The following is a 19,045-nucleotide window of genomic DNA, read 5'->3' on the forward strand; positions in this document are numbered from 1 at the left end:
CAGACTCTGATAGCAGGTGAGGCTGGACAGTCTTCCCCAACCATTCAGTTCCTGAGAAAACCTCCCAGGAGGTACTTAGCATATGGAGATACACCTGTAGATGATGATCACAGATTAGAGCTAGACAATACATTTCTGAGTGCCAGGCTAGATACTCCACAAACGTTTCTCCAAGAGAACAAACTGCGCCTCCTCTCCCACACGCACTCTGCCCAGCCACTGCGGCCACTGCTGCCAACTGCCCCAGCGATCTGGAGTCCTTTCTCCTTCCACCTCTTCTCCAGAGTCTCAATCCGTGTGACACAGTTGATGCCACCTCTGTTCTCTCTTTGTAACATGGCCTTTTTTGTCTATCGTTGAATCTAGAGCTCCTGTCCAGACTCTTCTCATGTCTTGACAACAGTATCTCTCCTTTAAGAAGCAATTTTGCCCTTCTCTGTTTCCTTCCAAATCCCATTGTGTGACTACTTCTCTAACTTACCACTCTAAACATGCTTTTTTTCTTCTCCCCCCATTTCATGCCTCCTCACCAAATAAAAGCAAATTCTATTCCCTTTCAGGATCTTCCAGAGCCTATCATTCTCTCATACACTATTTATGTCTTCTCCCACCTTCAATAAGCCTGTCACGCCACCTTTCATCAAACACAAGATACAAGATTTTCAACATCTTTTGTTCTTCTGTGCTGTATCTCAAAGATGTGGACATTCAGCAAGTTATCTCATTGACCTCTTTCAAATCCTTTCCCTCAAACCTTCTTTGCCGTCATATAGAAGTGAAACTTGGCTGCTTTGGTAGCTATGGTTGTGCAGAACTGATGCTGCCCGTAAGAGGCTGCCCTGTCTCCCTGTGTTTGCTTTACCCACCTCCCCGGATCCACTGGTGACCTCCTGTCTTAATCACACTGAGCTATTTAGGTCAGGGGCAATTTTTCTCGTTTTTCTCCTACGAGCTTCTGAGCCATGACCGGGAAGTGTTATTACAGACAAGTCCTTAGTAAACTGATGACTCTTGTGTTATAGAAAAAAAGTAACTCAAGTCTATACATTAACATTTACAAAAATTTATATTTACTCACATGAACACAGCCCCTAATTTAGAAATGCCTATGCAGAAACACTTTTCTCAACAGGTAAGAGAAAGTTCAATTTTCATTGAGTAGTAGTTGTAGTTTCAGAAGACTGTGCTGTTTCCATTTAACACTGTCCCACCATCCAAACCTTGGTAATAAGTCTGGTATTCCTATGTAAAAAAAAGGCACAACACATCCCTGTAATCCATTTAGGGCACAAAGAGCATATGCATCACCAGTTATCACAGCTCAACTGTCCAGTGATAATTTATGAACAAGCAACTCATGAACCTGTGGTAACTCACACACCTGCAATCATCTTCCGCATTCTGTCTTCACGGAGGATTAAAGGGAAACCATGGCCCTCACTGCAGGCCCAGTGGCCAGCTCAGGAAGATGACGGGTTAGGTTTCAATTCCTTTCCACACTGTCAGTGGAGCAGAGATTTGGTCACAAATGTTAGTTTGGGCACTTAAGATTAGCTCTTGGTGGCTGAGATTAAAAAAGTCTGTCACCTTAATGGCTGAAGGAACTCTGGTATATAAAGGGACACCAAGCTCAGACAAAACTGAAAGACACTCCCTGAAAAGGGAAAGAAACCCTTAAGGGCTCTTAACTGTTCTTGTTTGGCTCAGGGGGCATTAAGCAGGATGGTAGAGAAGTAGGTCTTTAAGCCTTTTGTTCCTCTTCCTTTCTCCAGATAGTGGGTAACAGTGCACCTGGGAGCAAAAGGATTAAACAAACAGTCTTTTTCAAATAGCTGCCTTGCAGAAAGACCGCTACTAAGGTATTTAGGCAATGCTAGTATCACTTCAAGGTCAAAATTAGGGATAAGGTTAGTAGGGCACCCTAGCATTACAGTCAGCAGGGCAAAAGCCTAAGTTGTCCCCTAAGTTGTCACGTCGCTCTTGGACAAATCAGTAGCAACAAATAAGAAAGGCCTATTCTTCACACAAGGCTTACATTGGTTTAACTAAAATCAGTTTTGAAGTCAAGTCAGTTCAGCAGGTATGAAATCCCAAGTGAATGCACTTAACTTAGTGCACAGACATCAATTTAGCTCATCTGAGTTACTAAAGTAGGCTAAATCAATACAAGGCACTTGTAAATGGATTTAAAAGAACATTCATGTGGGGTTTGTTTCAATTTAACAAGTCGTCTTAAGGAGCAATTTCAGTTAAATCCAAGTAAGGTTTCTTTGTTGTCTATCCTTAAACCCTAGATTATGACACTAATTACCCACATAAGAAAGCACAGAAGAAAGCAATCCTTGTATCTTCGAGCCAGCTACCCTGACTCTCTGCATCAGATCCCACAGAAGACGTGTATGAAACCAGCCGTCAGAATCTCGTATCATAAACCTCCCATTGCTGGGTCAGTGAAACCACTGTCATGCAATGCCAAAGCACGTAAACATGAGTCACGTGCTAAAGCCAAGAGAGAGCCAGCGACCTCCTCTAGTAACCTCTGAGATGCTGCAAACAGCGCAGCTTCTGTCTTCGAGGCCATGCCTGTGCCGAGTCAGAAGCAGCAAGGCAGCTTTCTCATGCTGCTCGTGGAAAGACAGACTTGGTACAAAAGAGTTTAGAAACAGCACTGCAAGGCATCAGCAAACAATCCCTCTACCTGTTTGTAAACCGGTGCTTGCCAGGAGACACAATCCTGACCAGAACTGCTTCTGCAGCCATGCAGCTGTCAGTGTGCCACGTAGCACGCAAACGCATCATCCCAGTGGAAAGCGGGAAGGAAGCTGCAACTCCCATTTGCCCAGCTCCCTCCTCCCCTTCATAAATCCATGTCTGGCCCTTCAGAAAGTTGTAAAAGGATTATGTATGCTATAATGATTATCTGAATTCAACCAGACTGAAGGCAGCCCTTCTGGCCCCCCTTTCCTCAGTGACAGGACATTACTTCCGTGTCCCATAATTTGTTTCCTAAAACTGGCACAGAAAAGTAGCCTGTCTCAACCTGTCTCCGTACAGACAAACAATCTCTTCCCAGAAAGACCCAAAGAAAAATAAGATGGAGGGCAGCTGTCTCCAGAGAAGGATGCAAGAAAAAAGAAGAGTTATTAAATGGGGATATTGGAGGATATATGCCCAGGAAGCAGGTGCCTCATTTTGGCCCTCCTGCTGTGACAAGCAAGCAATACTCTGCCCCACTCAAATACTGTGGGATGGAAAGTCCCCTGAGCAAGGAAACACGCAGGCAGCACCGCCACTTCTTCCTCAGAAGCAAAGCAGTAAGGTTGGATGGGCCCATTGACAAAACAGTGACTGCAATTATATGTTTTTTCTATTTATACCAGAGGCTAAATTAACAGATTATCCAGCCAATGCTACCAGCCTGAAGGGGAAATGGAGCAGAATGAGGTCAGTAGAGGTCATAGCTCATTCGACCCATCAGTATAGTCAAATTTGCTCAGTAGAGCTTTGATTACTTTTCCAAACTTCAAGGCTGCTTTGCGGTAAGAATTTTTTTTAGAAAGGGAGGAATAAAAGGCTAAAACTAAGGCCACGTTAAGATATTAATAAATCTCTCAACTAGCAAAACTATTATCTTTATTTGGGAAGCTGAATGCTTCTGAATATTAAATCAAAACCACTCAGCTCTGAACATCTAGAAGTCTTGCTCTTGGATGAAATGGGGGCTGGAGTGAGATTTACCGAGCTCGCGCCAGGCTAACTGTACAGCCCATGATGGGATTAAGCCATTACACAGTCACAGCCATTAAAATATCCCTTTCAGCTCTTCTTCTGACACACACAGAGGAGGCTGCCCTCGCAACCTTACCCCATGCATATTTTAGCTCAGTGCCTCCTTTTAAGACATCAAGTCTCACTTAAAGATTGGCACTCTCTAAAGCAGAAGAGTCTCTGAGTTGAGCTGTTGCTGAAGCGTTTCACGACTGTCACCTTTACATGACAGCAGCACTACAGCGCACACCTGGAGCTGGCCTGTATCAGCACTTAAATGTGACCGCCAGGAGCACGGCTACCACAAGTAATAGTTAACTCAGCAGGAGCGAAGAAAACCACAGCCATGCAGTCACAACAGCATCGTTTCAGAACTCCTACACATCCTGCATAGGCAAAGGGAAGAAAAAAAAAAACAAACCCCCACTCAAATCCTGATCCGCCCAGTTCATCTTGTACTTGGAGGGTTACAGAATAATCCCTTCCACCTTCGACCGCTTTTGCCGCTTCCCCAACACAGCCTCCAAGGGGGAGATCGGCCAGCCGTGCTGACAGCCCTGGCCGTCAGCACTAGTCCAAGCTGGCCGCACCTGCACGTTACTGTGAGCAAAGTCCAGCCGGGGGCAACTCGGTAGCAGGGCTTTGACATCTAACTGAGGAGTAGCATGCGTCTCCTGTTAAAGAAATAAATACACAGCACTTTGGTCTTTAAAAGAGCCAACAGTGTGCTTCCTTCTAGGGGAAGAAAAAAAAAAAAAAACAAATCAAAATTAGGGAGCATAGTATTACCAACTCAGAACAAAATGCCATTCCTGCTCAGTCCCTGGGAGGCTGGCAGAGAGCATCAACGCTATGGATACGCCAGTCTTTGGATGTCCTGCCAATGCCAGTCAATGTCTGACTCCCAGAACATAGCCTGTAACTATCGATTCAACATGAGGGAAAATCTTTTACCAACCCCTGTGGGCTTCTTCCACAGCCTAGGACACATTCAGCTGTTGTCCACCCCAGCTTCCCCATCGACCACATATGGGACAAGGAGCTTTGCCTTTATCCTCACTGTGTTTGTCTTACCCTTTTCTGCGTTAGAACTTTGTTATTATTATTAATGTTTTCTCTTCTTCTGCATTACATTTTTTATTAGTGTTTGCAACACTGTGCTCAGGTAACGTATCTTTAACTGGCTGAGGCTTGTAAAGAATTCAAATATTAGGGGAAGATAATCATTACTATTTAATGGAAATGAAACTCAGTTAACTCCACCAGAGATGAGAAACCCATCTCCTGGGCTACACATCCGCTTTGTTTCTCATACAAAGCTAGTAAAGAGTTATTTCAGTAGGATCTGAACTGGGCCCTCAAGCCAGGGAATGAACTCGGTCATGACCTAAAGCTCAATGCTTGCCACTAATTCAGGTGCACCTTTTTTTGATGTTGCTTTGGCTTTAAAAAAAAAAAAAAGAAAAAAAAGAAGAACCAGCATGTTTTTATACGAGAAATTATAACATCAGTAAACCAAGGGCACCACTCCAAGACACAATACACTCCTGCATTTAATTCTCCACTCCGGAACCAGAGAGAGACATACTGGGAGCCTGGAGTTTATCATATTAAAAAAAAATTAGCTAATTTTTTTAGCTAATTAGCTAAATGCTAAAAATTAGCAGCACAGAAATTAGGGCTATGCATCCAATGCAACCTCAGAAGTGATCGCCACCTGCTCTAGGGACATCCACAGTAGTCTGAAGCTAGTATATTGGGTTAAGGTCAAACATAGCAGCAAGCAGCTCCCAAAAAAAAACAATTTACCCTGCCAAGAAGCAGGTAGCTCATGTCAAACCATGTTGACAGACCTGCACCGCAACCAGCAGCTGAGCTGATTCATTTACAACTTGCTTTGTATATCTGTTTTCCATCGGACACACTCTTGCAAGAAAGGAAGTATCTCATGACTAATATTGGGATGAAATATGAGCAGAAAACAACTTTTCAACCCTTTTAAAGGTTTTTTAAAACCTTTCATTTCGTAGACCAGGTAAACAGCCAACATCAGATACTTCAGTGAGCTGAAATCCGATGGGAAAGAAAATTCAGTCTAAACCAGATTCAATTCTTACTGCTCAATTAGCACAAATTATTTTGATTTTTTTGGTTGAAAACGTGAGCTAATTTATAGAAGAAAGCATGAAAACTAATTAAATATAATAAGCCAAACTTTTTCATTTTTCCATGAAAGATGGTGCCTGACAATTTCAGCACTTTTCTCCTTGTTTTTAAACTACCCCTTTCTCACAGAAAGTTTCCCTGTCAGACATTTTTCAATTTTAAAAAAGTTCTCAAAAAATCTGCTACTAGCTCTAATTGAAGTCCACATACAGGAGATTGGAGCAGATGAGCTTCTTTCAACCTGTGCAATAGTCTTGACAGGAACATCTTGAGCCTCTCCAGGTAAACGCAGCCTCTGCATCCTGCCCTTGGGTACCCGTGCCCCAGAGCCATTTTCAAAGCTGAATGACTCTATGGCCCCTACGCTGTGATGGAACTGGCTCCTAGCATTTTCACAGCCTTTAGCACCAATCTGAATGCATGCCCAGCTCACCAGTTAAAAAACACCACCACAAAAACCCCCAAAACCACAACCACAGTCTCCTCTCCTCAGCACAGCAGACAGAGCTGTCTTTGATGCTGCCCTTCCTTCGGTGCCCCCGCGTTGGGAGTACTGGCAGTTTCAAACCCACAGCACGTGGCTATGCTATTTCTGACGGGCAGAAGCAGAAACCGGCTCTCGGGGGAACTCCAGCGTGAGCACTGCGTTTGAACGACGATTGGCCAGATGGATGCCCTCTTGCTTCTAAGTCTTACAAGAAATGAAAGCACATGTATGAAAGTTTCACAAAGGGGGGGGGGGGGGGGGGGGGGGGGGAAAGGAGCAGAAAAAAAGGAAGGCAAAGGGGTTTCAGAGAAGACAGCCCCTTGAGCAATTTCCAGACATCAAAGAAAAAGGCCTCCAGCGTGTTCTCCTCATCTGATACCTTTGTTCCCCCACTCCATGCCTGCGGGCACATTCCTAGCGATGCACAAAAGGCTCCTAGAGCCCACGGACAGCTCTGCGTCCACACACATTACCTGCCTCCCGCTCTGATTACCTCACGCTGTCACTTCAGACCAATCAAAATTCATTTTATATGGAAAGTGGCTCTTGCGGTGCTAGGTGGGATTGACCCGGGAGTCTTGAGTCCCAGGAATCTCTAGCAGTTCTGTATCCGAAGCACTCCTGTGCAGCCTGTCTGCTCCTTCATCTGTAATGCAGTTACGGTTCAGGTGAGTCCTTCTGCTCTGCCATTAGATTGTGGGGCACAAACTTGGGTGTTTCCCAATTTCTCACCTCTGTTCACACCGTGATTTCCCTTCTTCTACAGGTCTGCATTCCTATTTTTATGTTCCACTCAAGGTTACCTTTTCCTGCCCATCTTTGCATTTGCCTCAGTGGCTTTGCAGAGGTGTGGGGCAGGTGGCTGCGTGTTTCAACATTTACAAATCACACTCACAATCACAGCATGCCCAGCCGCCTAGAACTGCTGCCCTTGAACGCACCCCTGTCATCACGTCCACTCCCGTGGGGCAGGGTGTGGGTAGCAAATGAGGCAGGCCAGAAAGGGTCTCTAGAGACAACCGTAATTGTCGGTCCTTTTTACGTCCCCCAGTCACGTAAGGAACACTCCTGATAGCAAAGTCCTTGCTCCCCATCAGGAGGTGCTGTTATCTGTGGGCAAATTCAGAAGTAGTGCTCATGTGGGTAAGCCAACAAAAGAGTTTTCCTCACCCTGGAAACTGCAGGCAGGACCTGTCAGCGTAGCACTGCAGACAGGTTACATCTGCTGGAACTACTTCTTTCATAGGCTAACACACAACGCGTCCTAACAGCAGCATTTCCCTTTCATATCCCAACATACAAAGCTTGTGTGATCAAACCTTTAACGAACTGCTGCTCACTCCTGGCCCTGCACTGCTGCACATCTCGAGGGTGCTGCAGACCCACCCAAGTTAACTACCCCGTGTCAGTTTTGACAAGACTTGTGGCGATGCAAGAAACAGGTTTGTGTGTAGGCAAGGAACAAGTGGCCTGGGATGGAGTTGGCCAAGCAGAAGGTGGGAGAACTTGCCCCTGTCAGCCTGCAGGCAGTGAAGGCTACGTGAGTCTTGCCTCTGTGCCAAGGCTTCTCTGCCTCCTCTGTCTGCAAGGGCTTCCCTGGAGCTAGATGTAATAAATAAATAAGTTTTTGGTTCACTGCCTCTTCAGTCCCTCTATATAGAGTTTCTAGGGAATTTCCCTCAGCAGCAAATGACATGAAAATGAACAGGCATGAAAATATCCTAGGAACACCAATTATTTCCACTGTGCAAACCTAGGGGTCTGATCTAACCTTCTTTGAACTCAGTGGGACTTTAGTGTTTGCAATGAATGGTGTCCTAAACCCAAGTACAGGTTGGCAAGAAAAGCTAGAAAAGGGAGTTCGCTCTTGGATTTAGGTTTAAATCCAGGTCTATAAGGATATGCTACCTTGTAGATGTATGCTGCAAAGCCACTGAAATGCCTTTGCTGAGCTTTGATGATCTTTAAGCAAAGGCACTCCACTTGACACCTGATCCCCAGAGTTTCATGCCATTTGGAGCCCTAAAAGTGAGCAGCCCCACACTGCTGCAGGCTGGTCCCTCTGCCCCACCAGCAGCTCACAGCTCACTCACATCCTGTTGCGGACAGACAGAGAGAGCCTATCACCCTGTGGCAACCGAACTATCTTGCTCAGTAACCTGCCTTTTTCCATGGAGTGCTGATAGGTTACATTCCCCCTTGTAACACAAGACTTTAATTATTTTACAAAAGCACCAAATTCCTTGTCAGCTGTAGCCTGTCAGAAGGAAATAAGAAAATCAATGAATTCAGAAGACTGTAGAGAGAAAGAGGGAAAAAGAAAAGAAAAAAACCCACTGAAATTAACATTTCTTTCATTCATCTGAACTGAAGAAGATATACTACTGGAGTAGCAATTTCTAAAATTTTAATTTCTGAAGTACCTAGTCAAGACCAGAGCTTGGCCTGGGCTGTGGAGTACAACCCAGCTCTTTCTTTCTTTTCCAAGCAGATGGGGAGCTGGGATATATATTTTCAGCAGTGCTGTTGCTATAAACGGTATGATTTCTTCCCCATTGTAATGTTTATTGCATTTTACTTAAGTTATAGTGTAGCTTGACACAGATCTGTCTGCCAAAGTTGGATGTTTTGAAACGCCACCCATTCCTGACTCCTGTGATCGAAATGGAGGGATTACTCTGCTCAGATGTTTAACTCCCTGTGAAGCATGTGGCCAGAGAAATCCCTGTGCTGCTAAAGCTCTCAAGTCACTTAAGTCAAGCAAAGCTACTCCCTTACTAGAAGGCATCAGTATTACTGGATTTATCTTGATTGCCCATATTTCTAAAAAGCTAAAGGGTGTTTCACACCTCCAGAACACAGAGAATTTCTTACTTCATAATTGAGAAATGCACAGATAGAGAGAACTACTACTGAGAGGTGGAAAGGAGAAACTGCCAAGAAAAACAGAATGAATGGCATTATGCTTTTACACGGTGTTATCAGGTGACAATGGCAGCATACCTGGATGCTTTTTATAATGACATTTAAACTAACACTTGTCAGCGTTAAAAGTTGAAGTCCACATCATATGAGATCCTCTCTGAGCAGCATTTGCATATGAAACTATCAGACTACTTAAAGTAGGCAAGCAGTATTGGCTCTGTTGTAGAAGCGGTGCCTTACAACAGAAAGCAGCAGAGGTGTAGGTTACCACAGGGCTAGGAAGGATTTCTTCTATCTACTCTAGACCCCAGTCCTTCCTCCCAGTGCACAACCCTTCTTTACCCAGCAGCCATACAATAAAGACCCTGAAATCCCATGCTTCTGTTTTCAGAGCCCATAGTCAGACAGAGCAATCTGCTGAGTCCACCTTGCCAGGTTATTTAGCCCAAGCACATGACCCAAGTGGTGTTGTTAACACTATTTCTAAAGCTAGCTAGGCTCGATGCTAGCTAAGGGATCCCTGTACGGAGCTCCACTGCACGGTGTAGAGATGCCTTGAGTCAGCTATCATTAGCTGGTATTAATCCTGACAGAGCACCCTGAACACAACATCCTTAAAAGGGCTTAAGTGGGAGTTAGGCACTAGTTAACTTATAAATTAAGGCGTGAATTAAATTATCCACTGAAGAAAGTAAAGGGCAATTTAAATTTCAATTCATTATGAAGTCACAGCAAGTAAGCCAATTTACACCAGCTAAGGATTTGGCCTAGTTTCTCCTCCCCATGATTTTAAGCCCTGTTTTGTTGCAGGAGAAGCTGTGCAATGTGAAGTTATCCTGCTTCATGACACTGGAGACTCATGTCAGACATTCTGTGTATTACTTTCAATAAACTGTTTCAGACCATTTGCAATCCACTATATGCATTTCATAGTTAATGTGAAAATATTGGGAGGCAGGGGAACGCCACCAAACAACTTTCTGTGGGATCCTTTCAATTTCCAATTAAAAACATTTACTAATATATCATTATGATGAGGATTTTTTTAATTCCTTGCCATAATCATTCCAAACAAGGTTGTGCATTCCTAACACTAGAGACAGAACTGAAAACAGTAAAGTGCTTTGAAGGAAATAAAACTGAGCATAAAGTTGATTAACAAGTTGCAAAGAATCACAAACATTAGTTATATCATTTAGCATGAGAAAATGCATACCCAAATCCTTCAGAGAGAATGCACAAAATTCCAACTTTGCTGGAATTTAAAAAACTATCTCACCCTTGTTACTGAACATTAAATAAACTAATGAGTATAAATCTCGTAAGGCTCAAAACCAGTATTTATTTCTGGCCATAAACAATGTAACTTGATAACACCTGTAAGCAATTTTCTGCTAGCTGGAGGCAGGTGCTCCTCAGCCTACAGGTCCCTTAGCTGGGATTCCTCAGGGCCACGTCTGCAGCCGTAAGCCAAGGAGTGCCTGGAAGCGTTCCCAGGCACTGATGCCAACTGGCAGGGAACAGCCTGAATCTGCGCGAGTAACTGCCTTCGTGCTCAGCACAGGGTGGCTGCACAGTGACTGCCAGCAGAGATCGGTCTCTGGACTCACCTGGTTGTCAAATCACACCTACGATGTTTGAGGAGAGCAGTAGCTGGAATGGGGCAATTTTTATTCAAGGAAGTAGTCTGACAGTGTCCTGGGGGAGAGGCAGACACGCGCTAGCAGGCACACTCGCATTTATGATCGTGGGGGCAGCCACACACCTTGGCCCCTCTTTCTACAGGGGTGACCTGAGCAAGGGGAACCCATGGCAGGTCCTGCACCATGCCCGTGAGGCCACCACACAGAAGAGCCCTCCTTTCCCAAGGGAAGCACAGCCACACTCAAAGTGTTCCTCCTTTTTCTCCTACTCAGTGGCTGGTCAGCAAAGATATAAATGCTGGGATATAAATGACTCTGTGGTCCATGCAGCTCTTAGGATACAGGGAAAGGAGTCCTCCTGGGCAGTCACAGAGCCACTGCAGCTTCTTCTACAGGGCAGGTAACTCCTGCAGCAGCCCTGCACGCAGATGGTACCGAAGGGATTTTTTAAACAAATTCCTCATTCCTCCATGTATCCTAGCAACACCTCTCTGAGGTTAGAGATGCGATGCCTTGCCCACCTGTTGCATAGGAAGCCTGAGGCAAGTTACATATTGCTTTCTTCCCAGCTTGCCCCACCAGTACGAAGCCGCAGCAATGAAACAATATGCCACAATCGGCATACCCCAGTCTCGTCCACTCAGGCCGGGTGTCACACACAGGCATTCTCTAAACACCATGAACTCAGCAGTGGCTCGTGCAGTGTGCATGCGGTTCAAGGAAAGGTCTTGCTGACACAGGCTGAGGGCTTCGTGTTCAAGGTAATAAAAAGGGAGTGGCCTTTATCCCTGCTGCAAAAATGCTTTATGTGCAGTCACACAGGAAGGAGCTCAGGCCCTGTGTGGGTATCTAAATAAGATTTCCAAAAACACTGTAGTTCGAAATGTGCACAATGAATAAAACTGAAGGGAAATTCTACTCCTCCAACTTGATCAAGCTGCAATGTAATTATAGTGAATGAGCAGTCCTTGTTAAAAAAAACCCAAGAAACTAACTGAAAAGCAACCTTTTTCATAAGAGAGATCATTCTTTTTCTCCCTTCTCTAAAGCACCCCTTAGCATTTTCTATTTCTTGTGGGGGAAGAAAAGAAAATGAAAACGTTACAGAAATGATCACAGAACATGAAAATTTTGTTTTATAGAACAATTAAAAATAAATTTAGTCAAAACCTATGAAACCAAAACTTATTACAAAAATCTGTAGAAGGGGAAATTTACAACGGATCACTTTCTACACCCAGTGAGAATGGTCCTTTCCCTATGATTCTCCTGCCCATCAAATCAGATTTCCTTTCTTCGGCTATCACTGACCAAATCCTTTCAGCTACAATATGCATTTGTCACTTGAACCTCAGTTATCTTAATTTTAAATCTACTTGCATTCCTGCAAAACAAGCAGATAAGAAACTACACATTTTGCTGCTTTTTTTTTTGTGTTATTGAACTAATCACTGCTAAGCCCATTTTATTCTTATATATTAAAGGAATTCAATGGTTGCACAGGCACACACAGGGCAGCCTGTCTCCAAGGCTAATAGGGAAGATGAGGTTATCACTGCTCAGTCAAAGATACATCATTTGCTGTAGATCTCTCTTATTCATCTTCACTCAGAGGAAAATATGGGATACTTCATAAGTGGTTTTGGCACTTGTGAGTTATCCCTCTTTCCCCACTCATGAAGATAAATGCTGTAATGAAACACAGCCATCAGGTATTCTCTATATTTGGAGTACTCAAAGTGTGAACAATGATTATGCCCTTTCATTGGATAAGTTAAGGTTGACTGCCTAGCTACCTGGGGAAGACAAGAATGATTTGCACTAGCTCACAGGCAATGAATGGAAGAAGGTGGCATACCTTCTCCCTCAGTATCGGTTATTCTGCTAATCTCAGGCTGAATAATAACGTTCAGTATGTCAAACCTTCCTTTTTACTTAAAGGCTACTTGGCAGCTGAATCTGCAAGACGAGATGAGTCCAGCTGAGATGGCAGCAGCCACTTCATTAGTTCAATATCTGTTTGTTTTTGACACTTCTGTTGAACCATTGCCTAAGTTTTCCTAACAAGGAAGAAAAGAATTTTTTTAGGTAAGAGTTTTTGCAAGTGTCACATGAATTTTAGGAGATGGTCCTGGCCTGAGCTACACAAACAAAACTCCCTTTTGGGTTGACAGACATTATGAGTGAGAACTGGATCATGTTTTCTGTGTGAGATAAAACTTACTCCCTTCAGAGCTGTCATTTTTTTAATAGCACAGGGGAGGTAATTCGAGCATTTAAAGTTCCATTTAAATATAAAAATTTGAAGAAATAACTGGCAATAAAAATGACACTGTTAACAATACACTGAAAATAATGCAGTGGTACTGTGGAGGCTGAACCCCTGTCTCTCGTTAAGTCTGAGGATAATCTGTAGGTGAGAGCGGCTTCCTCATTTATTTAACACAGGAAGTAGTGTTTGTACTTGTATATTGTGCAGTATTGGGCAAAAAGACCCTCAGGATCCCATTATCCACATACTGCGAACTTCCCAAACTTCTGTGAACAAGGCATAAGCCCTGGAAAGGCAGTTCTTCACATGAATGGCAAGAGTTGTGTTTGTATTTAACTCAAGTGGAAGAGATGCACCATTCAAAGCCAATCTCTTGAAATCTGCAGTGGACTAGAAGCCTGAAGGATGCAAGCTCGTAGGGGCTGCTCCATCTTTAATTTAATAACAAATCACTGATTGTTTCTGATGCAAATACAAAGCAGTTGGTAGACACAGGATCGGTTCAGACACAGCTGATCTATCCCAGACTTGCAACATCACTGGCTCCCACATCCACCAGTTATTTTTATACAGCTACTAATGCTGAAGATATGTCAGGAAAATAAATTAAGTATTAATATCCTCCAGGGAGAGTATTTGCAACAAGAAGCAAGTTGTGGGTTAAAATAGCCAGGTGCATCTTAACCAGTATACAAAATGGTCAAAGAACAGCTGCTGAAGAGACTCATGAGGCCCTGGCACACACTATCTAGAAAATATTAAGGGTATTTTGAAGTACGCACTGGCTTATATTCAGCACCCAGAAGCTATTTTAAGTGCTCAGTGGAGACAAGCTAGTGTTATTAGGCCACTTTTCTTCCAAGAGACAGCAATACATTTTGAGCCAAATAATCCCATCAGAGGGCTTTGTAAACACCTAAATCAGATGAAGTGGCTGTGATGATCTCATGTTAGGAGAGATGCAGAGGCTGAGCTAAGGCAGGTTTTCTCATGACACCTGAAAAGAAAGTAATTTGCAGGGCAGTTTTGGTGCTATGCCTATCATGTAAAAACGGCTTCCAGAGAGAATCTCTGGAGTCAGATGAACTGCCTGTTGGTGCAGGACAGCTAGTTCAAGAAGAAAATCTTGAGCCAGGGCCTACAAGATAAGGGTTTTTTACCTTACTGAGCATCAAAGCCATGGCTAAACAAGCACTGAAAATACAACCCTCACTCCCTGGCAGAACAGCAGCCTCAGACCCAGGAGGAAAGGGTTCCAGACTTTTTCTGGCCTTGGCCTTACATCACCTCTCTCAGTTTCAACCCACCTAATGTCTTTTACAAAGCATTTTGAGACCCACAGTCAAGAAAAAGTATATGAAGAAACAGATAATACTATTAGTACCCAATGCTATGGCTCTGTCTTATGTGAAGGCATAGACAGTCACAATGAACACCCTAAATCAGAAAGATGGGAAGAAATGTGGGGGGTTTTTTTGTTGGGGTTTTTTTTTTTGTGGGTTTTTGTTTGTTTGTTTGTTTGGGTTTTTTTGTTTGTTTTTTTCATTGGTTGGACTAGATGATCTTAAAGGGTCCCTTCCAACCTAGGTGATTCTGTGAAACTGGATTATGGCAGTGATAGAGAGAAGAGTAGTAGATGGCAGGGATTTAGAGACCTTGGGAAGCACTCTGGTGGTCTTGTGATGGTCTCGGTAAAGAACAACAAGAAACTCTAAGCACTTGTGTACTGCTCTGAATACTGCAACATGAAAAAAAAGCAGAGATTGAAGGGTGCCTAAATATAGTTCAGAAGGCTCCCACCTCTCTGTATTCAGGTTCAAACTCCACATTCAGCTCAGGTCAGTGATTTTCAGTGAGCATTTAGCCACTAGCAGGATTAAGGCCATTTCATAATCACCAAAGCTTAGGGTAGAAATGATCAGAGCTGATGACAAACCAGGTATAAATAAAATACTTCCCTAAAAAGAGATTGCCATTGCCTGCACTTTATTAAGTTACAGTACAGTGATATTTAGCTGATTTTATTTATTTGATATTTAGCCAAATTTTAATCTCCCAAACCACTGACTGTAGATCCTCAGCTGGGAGAAATGAAATGTTGATCTATCTCACATCATGATCCAGCCCGGAATTTACAAATGAACATGAAACCACAGACTTGGCTTACATTTTTGTCTCAAGAAAATAAGCACTTTTCTCACTATATATAAAACACTATTTCTGCTTAGAAAATGGTGTTCTAAAATTAAATACACCAAAGATACAGTCACCCCTTCCTATCCTCTTTCTCTTCTCTTCTCTCCTCCCCCCCCCCCCCCCCCCCCCCCCAATGCAGCAGCAAGGGTAGTGACATAGAGGCAAGAGCAGAGGCAGAGTGGATGCTAAAACTAAGCTAACTTGGCAGAAAATACATAACACCTAAAGCAATAAACATGCAATAACCAAGGATCACAAGGAAACCAACATGCTTATGTTTTCGAAGCTAAGAAAAAAGTTAATGTACTCTTTCAACAACTATTTTTGTTTCGAGTATGCTCTTGGCATGAATTCCATACGCAGCCTTTGATCAGTACTGAGAAAAGTACAGTTGTGAACCAAAAAAGGAATGAAATGAAGTACCAATGAGCCTCTCAAACATTGTACAACTGCCAGCCTCTCGTGGTACATGTCACTTGCAGAATGCAAGTGACTGAGGGCACTGGGGCAAATATTCAACAAGCTCATTTTTTTATTGCAACTAATCCATGACATTTATGAGTTTCCCTTACCTGTCAAGTTCTTCAAGCCAAGTTCCCTGAGTCCAAAATTACCGTCCTTTCTGTAGTTAAGAAATATCGCCAAAGCATATCGCTCTTCATAGAGTTTGGTCCCACGAACAATGCGCAGGTTCTCCAATGGCAGGTATTCAAACTGATTCAAAGCCACCAAAACATAGCCTGTGACTTCTCGGATAGACTGAAAGACAAAAATTTAACAAACACATTAGAAATGGTCCATTTTTAATTGTTCTGAATTTCTCATACAGTGGATACTTTAGTATGAGATGCTGGTATCCAAGAAAAAAAAAAAAGAAACTTTGGAGAACAAATTCTGATTCAACTTCTTAACCACATTTCTGTTTCAATTTAATGGAGTTTATCAGAGGTACTGGTTGGAAAACTAGAAGATAAAGAGGTAGATATTCTTTTCAGTTTTATTAAACTTGAGCAGAAATTCACAGTAAGTATTAAAGATGCACAAAACGATGACTTCACGCAACTCAAAGCAGAGACCAGGTCAAAGGCCTTTGCAGGAGCTGAGCAGAATCTACTGGGGCAATGTCACAGTTCAGATAAGACGGACTGTCTGCAAGTAACTCTTTGTTGTACAGGATATTCCAGGGTGAGACTGAAGTGACACAACATGCAGTAAGAGAGACACCTATGGAAGAGCTCAGTATCAAACACAAAAGAATGGTAGAAATGGGGGGGGGGGGGGGGGGGGGGGCAGGGGGCGGGTTTAGAGCAGTAAATAAAGACAAAGCACAGATGTATTAACACCCACTTTTGTACTTCTAAATGAAATCAATCACTGAACATTTGCAAAGATTCAACTTCTAGTTTAATTGGGAAGTACTGGAACTAAACATGCTATGTATCCCAGACTTTGATCAAAAATGGTATCAAAACCTTTAGCAAAATGATCACTGCATCTTTGAGTTGGCTGAAATCTGTCTGCTTTAGATGAACTACTCAATAACCCTCCTGCTCATACTCAGAAACTGATTGCCTGAGTTGCAAAGGACAAAAACACCACAAAACCCAGTAACTAGAAAGAGTTTTTCAAAGTCCAAAAGATAAACAGAACTAAGATGCTTTTAGAAAGGAAAAAAAAATAATATTAAAGTATGCTGTTTTAGAAAACAAAGTTCATTCCAAGCAATTTAGATACATGACCCAGAAATCTGCAAATGCCTTTGAAAAGTGTCATTTCAACACTCTTATAGAGCCCCACCATCCTCAGCAGGACTTCACACAAGCTGAAGGATGTTCCTGCCTAGAGCTGCTCCCAGAAACAGGACCTCTGTGTAGCAAAGTGTATCTTCAATACGGTTTTCAAATCTCACCTAATTCCATGCCTGCAACAGCCAGCAACCACCATGTATGTGTGTATTTATGTGTACACATATATTTAATGGACAAAAATTGATACAACTACTTGTGTGCTTAAGTGAATGCATGCACTTTTTTCTTCCCTTTGGCAAAGTCAATACCTTAAACAAGACACAGAAAGAAAAATTCTGCTTAGAATAACGTGCACAGACTGTAATTAACATGATGGGGACTCCAGTCAATACCATAATAATAATATACAGTCAAACATAGCAGGCGTCAAATTAAATGTGTTGTGTATGTATCATTAACAAAGGAAGGCAAGATGGATTTGCAGCACAAAGGACAGGCTTTTGCTTGGCTGGTTCAGCGCTGTTGCCATGATTTCATATGTAAGTGTGTAAGAGCCTTTTAATTAGGTTTATAAAAGTTCGTAAGATTATTAACAAGTGTGGCAGTACACATAAGGAAGGATTTATATGCCACAAACTCTAGGCACTAGCTGTCCTTCTAAAGTCAGGCATCTGTACTCAGCTGAAGCTGCTGAAAAAGCTCTGGAGCTATTTCAAGACTTGCTTGGCATCTAAACAGAGCACAGTGTCATTACAGGTCTTTGATGAGAACCCAGTGAGTTGAGCTAGGTTGAGAAGTACGGTTCAGTAGCTCGATATTAAATGTAGAGCTGCATTATACCCTGGGACACTGATTCCATTATAATCAGAAGCTTTCCAGCACTTTCATGATAGCTCTTTGCTTTCAGACATTTCAGCTTAGCCAGTTTGGTCAGGAATTTGTTTTTTGTTGTACGCAAAAAATTCCTGAAGCTGGCTTTTTTAGCCTGTCTTCAGAATGTAGGTAATATTAAGATTATACTCATGGCTTCAATTTCCCCACTGATATTCTAGGATACTATGATTGCTCTAATTAATTTAAAGGGATGTTTAACTTGGAATGGAATTGAAAAAAATTAAAAGCAGTTCCAAAACTGCCTCTGACCAAGTTCTCCCTGCCAATTTTTGTCACTTATAACCATGTTTTCTGTTTTTAGGGTATGTCTTATTTACTGCTGTACAGCAAGTCCACCTGAAAGGGTCCTAACTCAGCATGGCACTGAAATTACACACACACACACTCACCAGCAGATCTTAATTCCAAAATTAAAAATATTAAATAAAAAAAAAAAAAGAGGAGAAAAGGACAATGTTTTGTTGTTGATAATTGTAAACTGCCACCCCTAGCCCAGAAGCCTTGGTACTTTGTTTGTTTGGTTTATCCAACTGAAAAGACAAATTATGGCAAGTGTTTTGACAAGCCAGAAGGTCCTTTCCAGTCCCATAGCTTCCATCAGCATTGCAACACCTATTCTTTGCTAGAGAAACTTTATTAGTCTTTGCAAAACAAAATGATGAAAATAAACCTAAGCATTTCTAATTTACTAGAACACAGTAACCTGACTGGCAAAATCTAGTGCTCTGTTATATTAACTTGGAGGGTTTTTTTTTAATTTTATTCCAAATTTCAATGAAAAAGGCAGAGCGATAACACATTTTGCAGGATGGTGTGTGTTCTGATTGGTCCAGCTTAAAAAAACATACTGGGAGTGCAGCAGGCAGCTCAGGTTTTGGCCTCTCCTGGCCAACGTTGCCACTTTGCCAGTCACTGCTAGTTCTGATGTGGTTCTTACTGAAAATGG

At 42.6% G+C, this 19,045-nt stretch overlaps 1 protein-coding gene across 1 annotated transcript in view; it reads right to left on the reverse strand.

The window, feature by feature from the left end:
* ERBB4 (erb-b2 receptor tyrosine kinase 4) overlaps positions 1-19,045 on the reverse strand; it is a 401,663-nt gene that overhangs the window by 288,165 nt on the left and 94,453 nt on the right. Inside the window, exon 3 of the mRNA XM_074145843.1 lies at positions 16,030-16,216. Coding sequence (XP_074001944.1) covers positions 16,030-16,216 — 187 coding nt within the window. The remainder of the gene's footprint in view (positions 1-16,029; positions 16,217-19,045) is intronic.

Source organism: Numenius arquata, chromosome 3 (assembly GCF_964106895.1).
Source record: "Numenius arquata chromosome 3, bNumArq3.hap1.1, whole genome shotgun sequence".
Classification (NCBI taxonomy): Eukaryota; Metazoa; Chordata; class Aves; order Charadriiformes; family Scolopacidae; genus Numenius; species Numenius arquata.